General features: G+C 38.7%; 1 protein-coding gene across 1 annotated transcript in view; it reads right to left on the minus strand.

Annotated features, from left to right (window-relative positions):
- Window positions 1–4,400, minus strand: part of LOC119838885 — a 30,270-nt gene that overhangs the window by 3,286 nt on the left and 22,584 nt on the right. Inside the window, exons 19-20 of the mRNA XM_038365028.1 lie at window positions 2,711–2,827; window positions 1,502–1,624 (exon numbers count right to left, since the gene is read on the minus strand). Coding sequence (XP_038220956.1) covers window positions 1,502–1,624; window positions 2,711–2,827 — 240 coding nt within the window. The remainder of the gene's footprint in view (window positions 1–1,501; window positions 1,625–2,710; window positions 2,828–4,400) is intronic.

Genomic DNA, 4,400 nt, shown 5'->3' on the forward strand with positions numbered 1-4,400 from the left:
TTATCGACTTAAACTTAGCGACTCTTCCTGACATCTATTGGCGAATAATAATACTAATACTATTTTTTCTTCCTGATAACTATTGGCGAATAATAATACTATTTTTTGGTGAAATTAAAGTTCCAGCAAATGGCGTTGTTAAGTAACGAAGTCAATGAGTGTTTGCTTTGAGGTTAGACTAATCTTGGGAAAAAAACGCTTATAAACAATCTAACTTCACGAAGTTAAACCGAGCACAGCTCGGTCATCCAGGTACTATATATATATATATATATATATATATATATATACAAGAATTGGAATCTCGGAATCGGCTCCAACGATTCTCATGAAATTTAGTATATAGGGGGTTTCGGGGACGATAAATCGATCTAGCTAGGAATCTTTTTTAGAAAATGTCATATTCGTGTTTTATCGACTTAAACTTACTTTTTTAACAAATAGGAGGCGTTTGAGTAGTCCCAATTTATTATGACTCTTCCTAAAATCTATTGGCGAATAATAATACTAATTTTTGGCGAATAATATATTAGCCGATATTCCTACGGGATACGGACTTACGCGGGTGAAACCGCGGGGCGCAGCTAATAGCGGTTTTTTAAAGGAAATAGATTGACTTAAGAGGAAGATTTATTTGTATGCTAACATCTATTAAGATACTCCGAATTAAACGCACGCAAAGTCGCGGACAAAAGCGAGTTACTTATATAATGAAGACCAGCTGCACCCAGCAAACGCTGTTCTGTACTCTTACCATTTAGGGGTATGAAAAATAGATGTTGGCCGATTCTCAGACCTACCCGATATGCACACAAAATTTCATCAAAATCGGTCAAGCCGTTTCGGTGGAGTATTGCAACGAAAACTGTGACACGAGAATTTTATATATTAGATATAATTTCATCAAAATCGGTCAAGCCGTTTCGGAGGAGTATGGGGACGACAACTGAGACACGAGAATTTTATATATTAGATACAATTTCATCAAAATTGGTCAAGCCGTTTCAGATGAGTATGGCGACGAAAACTGTGACACGAGATTTTTATATATTAGATACAATTTCATCAAAATCGGTCAAGCCGTTTCGGAGGATTATGGCAAAGAAAACTGTGACACGAGATTTTATATATTAGATATAACTTCATCAAAATCGGTCAAGCCGTTTCGGAGGTGTATGGCGACGAAAACTGTGACACGAGAATTTTATATATTAGATATACACACATAACCTAGATATGCACAGAAAATTTCATCAAAATCGGTCAAGCCGTTTCGGAGTATTATGGCAACGAAAACTGTGACACGAGAATTTTATATATTAGACTAGCTGTTCGCCCCGGCTTCGCCCGTTGTACATATATAGTCTATGTTACTCGTGGATAATGTAGCTTTCGAATGGTGAAAGAATTTTTAAAATCGGTCCAGTAGATTTTGAGCCTATTCATTACAACCAAACAAACAAACTTTTCCTCTTTATAATATTAGTGTAGATATACACACATAAGCTTTTCGATTTAAACGGCTCGCTTCTCCCCAAAGCGTCACCAACGATCCTGGTCATCAAATGGCGGTAGTCGGACATCTTCACCGGCCGCGTGTACTCCCCGGTCGCTACGGCGATCACTGAGAAATAATATTTCTTTTTTAATTTTTATTTTTATTATACCTACTAATATTATAAATGCGAAAGTTTGTAAGGATGTGTGTGTGTGTGTGTTTGTGTGTGTGTGTGTGTGTGTGTGTGTGTGTGTGTGTGTGTGTGTGTGTGTGTGTGTGTGTGTGTGTGTGTGTGTGTGTGTGTGTGTGTGTGCGTTTGTTGCTCTTTCACGCAAAAACTACTGAACTGAATGTAATGAAATTTTGTACGTAGACAGCTGGACAACTGGAGGAATAACATAGAGGCAACTTTTTATCCCGATATTCCAGCGGGATACGGACTTACGCGGGTGAAACCGCGGGGCGCAGCTAGTGCTTTGTAAAAGAGAAATTTTGAAAGAATAGAAAAAATTTCCCCGCCTCGTGATAGAATTTTTTCTATTCTTTCAAAATTTCTCAACAATTTTTTTACTTAAAAGGGGATATTTTATTTAGCTATTGATATAACTCTTTATCGTGAGGAAACCGGCATGTCCAAGAATCAAAAGTTCGACGACATGTGACATCTGCCAACCCGCACTTGGCCAGCGTGGTGGATTATGGCCTGAACCCGCAAAGGAGGCCTGTGTCCCAGCAGTGGGAACTTATATGGGCTGATGATGATATAACTCTTTAAATGATCCTCATGTTCATTTCGTTTAACGCCCCCATTGTATGTGGAAGTCGAGCACGCTTCGGGACGAATTGGGCCAGCTCGCACCGGGAAAGTACCACACGCGCACAGAAAACCGGCGTGAAATACTAGCATCCTTTTCCTTACCCGTCCCCGTCCTTACCTTTATATCTCTTATCAATCCTTTCTTAATCCCTTTCCAATTTGGAGTCGGAAAACCATTTGTAGGTGCGTAAGGTCCGCAATAGACCTTACGCCTCTCCAAATGTCCATGGGCGGTGGTAGCGCTTACCATCAGGCAACCCAATAAAAAAAAAAACCAACAAAAACGACTATTTATCAGCCCCTTCCCCCTATGTAATAGGAAAATTTCAAGTGGCATCAATGCCAACCAATGCTCTTCATCATCGAACCGACCCTCAATTCGAAGGGAGACTCACTCTCATCGATGGTCTCCCTGACCTCCACGGCGACGTGCGCCCGCAGCCTCAGCAGCGCGCCCACCTCGCGCCGCACGCCGCTGCGCTCGCCGGCGCGCTCCCGCGACCTGACCACCGCTGGAAGGGAGGGAAAAGGGAGTTTAAAAAAAAAGGTGTGTGTGCGATTCACACACGATGGAAGTGAAACTTCAGTAAATCGACAAAAGAATGAGATGAATATATATAAAATAGTATGTATATTTCCGTCTCATTCTTTGCCGGCTTCACCCTACACATTTTTGTATTTGTGTCTCTTACCTGTCGTTTTTCCCGTTGCATCAGGTTTGAAATCACAACGATTCTAAAGAAGTTTCACTTCAAAAATCTTTTTTTTGTTTTGCAACTGGTGAGTGTGTTGATTTTTTTTTTTGAATGAATCTAATTTACGTAATTTACGTAAGAATTTATGGCATTAAAAGAAAATTAAGTAGTATACCTAGCAGGACATTGATGTTAACGTAATTTTTGATTTTAATATTTGCACACCCAAACTTTGTAGGTAGAATGTATTAGCCGCAGAATATTGTGATTAGATCTATAATTTGTAACTACGTTCTTACAAATAAATTTAATTTGAATTTGAATTTGAATTTCGACTTATCAAACCGTGTGAATACCTTCAAAAGCTAGAAGAAACAATGTTCAAAGCATACATCAAGCCTTTTCAATATTCAAAAAAGCCTCTAAATATATTATATACGAGTATATTATAACGCGCTAATCTCAGGATCCGCTGGACCGATTGCAAAAAAATCCCTCACTGTAGGTACATGATATAGGTATATGTGTATCACTACACAGAATAATTCAAAATCACTGTCTCTGTCCTTATGTACCTATGTATACTTAAATCTTTAAACATACCAACGGATTTTGATGAAGTTTTTTTATAGATTGATTCAAGAGGAAGGTTTATAGGTATAATAACAACTATTAAACAACTCCGAATTATAACGCGTGCGAAGCCGCGGGCGAAAGCTAGTCTTCACGAACATTATAAACAGGAAGAATTTGAATTTTTATTTGTTTGTTTGTTTTTAATGGATAAACTCAAAAACTACTGGACCGATTTTCAAAATTCTTTGGACCATTGGAAAGCTGCAACTTCACTGAGTGACAGAGGCATATTTATATGTACGACGAGGAAAGCCGGGGCGAACAGCTTCTATGTATAATTATGTAGTACCTGGACGACCTTTGAGCTTTGCTCGGTAATTTTTTTTTTTGTTTTAACTTTAATTATTCGCCAAAAAATAGTATTATTGGTCAATAGATGTCAGGAAGAGTCATAATAAATTGGGACTACTCAAAGGCCTCCTATTTGTTAAAAAAGTAGTAATAAAACACGAACATGTCATTTTCTAAAAAAGATTCCTAGCTAGATCGATTTATCGCCCTCGAAACCCCCAATGTACTAAGTTTCATGAAAATCTTTGGAGCCGATTCCGAGATTTCAATTATATATATACTAGCGGTCCGCCCCGGCTTCGCCCGTGGTACATCTACAGCCAGATCCTGCTAAGATTATAAACATGAAAGTTTTCAGGTATGGATGAATATATGGATGTTTGTTAGGTGCTCTTTCACGTGAAAGCAGTTTATCGACGCCCACTTCGCAACGGGCCGTGCAGCAGAAATCGTAATATTTTAA

The sequence above is a fragment of the Zerene cesonia genome, unplaced genomic scaffold (genome assembly GCF_012273895.1).
Source record: "Zerene cesonia ecotype Mississippi unplaced genomic scaffold, Zerene_cesonia_1.1 Zces_u006, whole genome shotgun sequence".
Taxonomy (NCBI): domain Eukaryota; kingdom Metazoa; phylum Arthropoda; class Insecta; order Lepidoptera; family Pieridae; genus Zerene; species Zerene cesonia.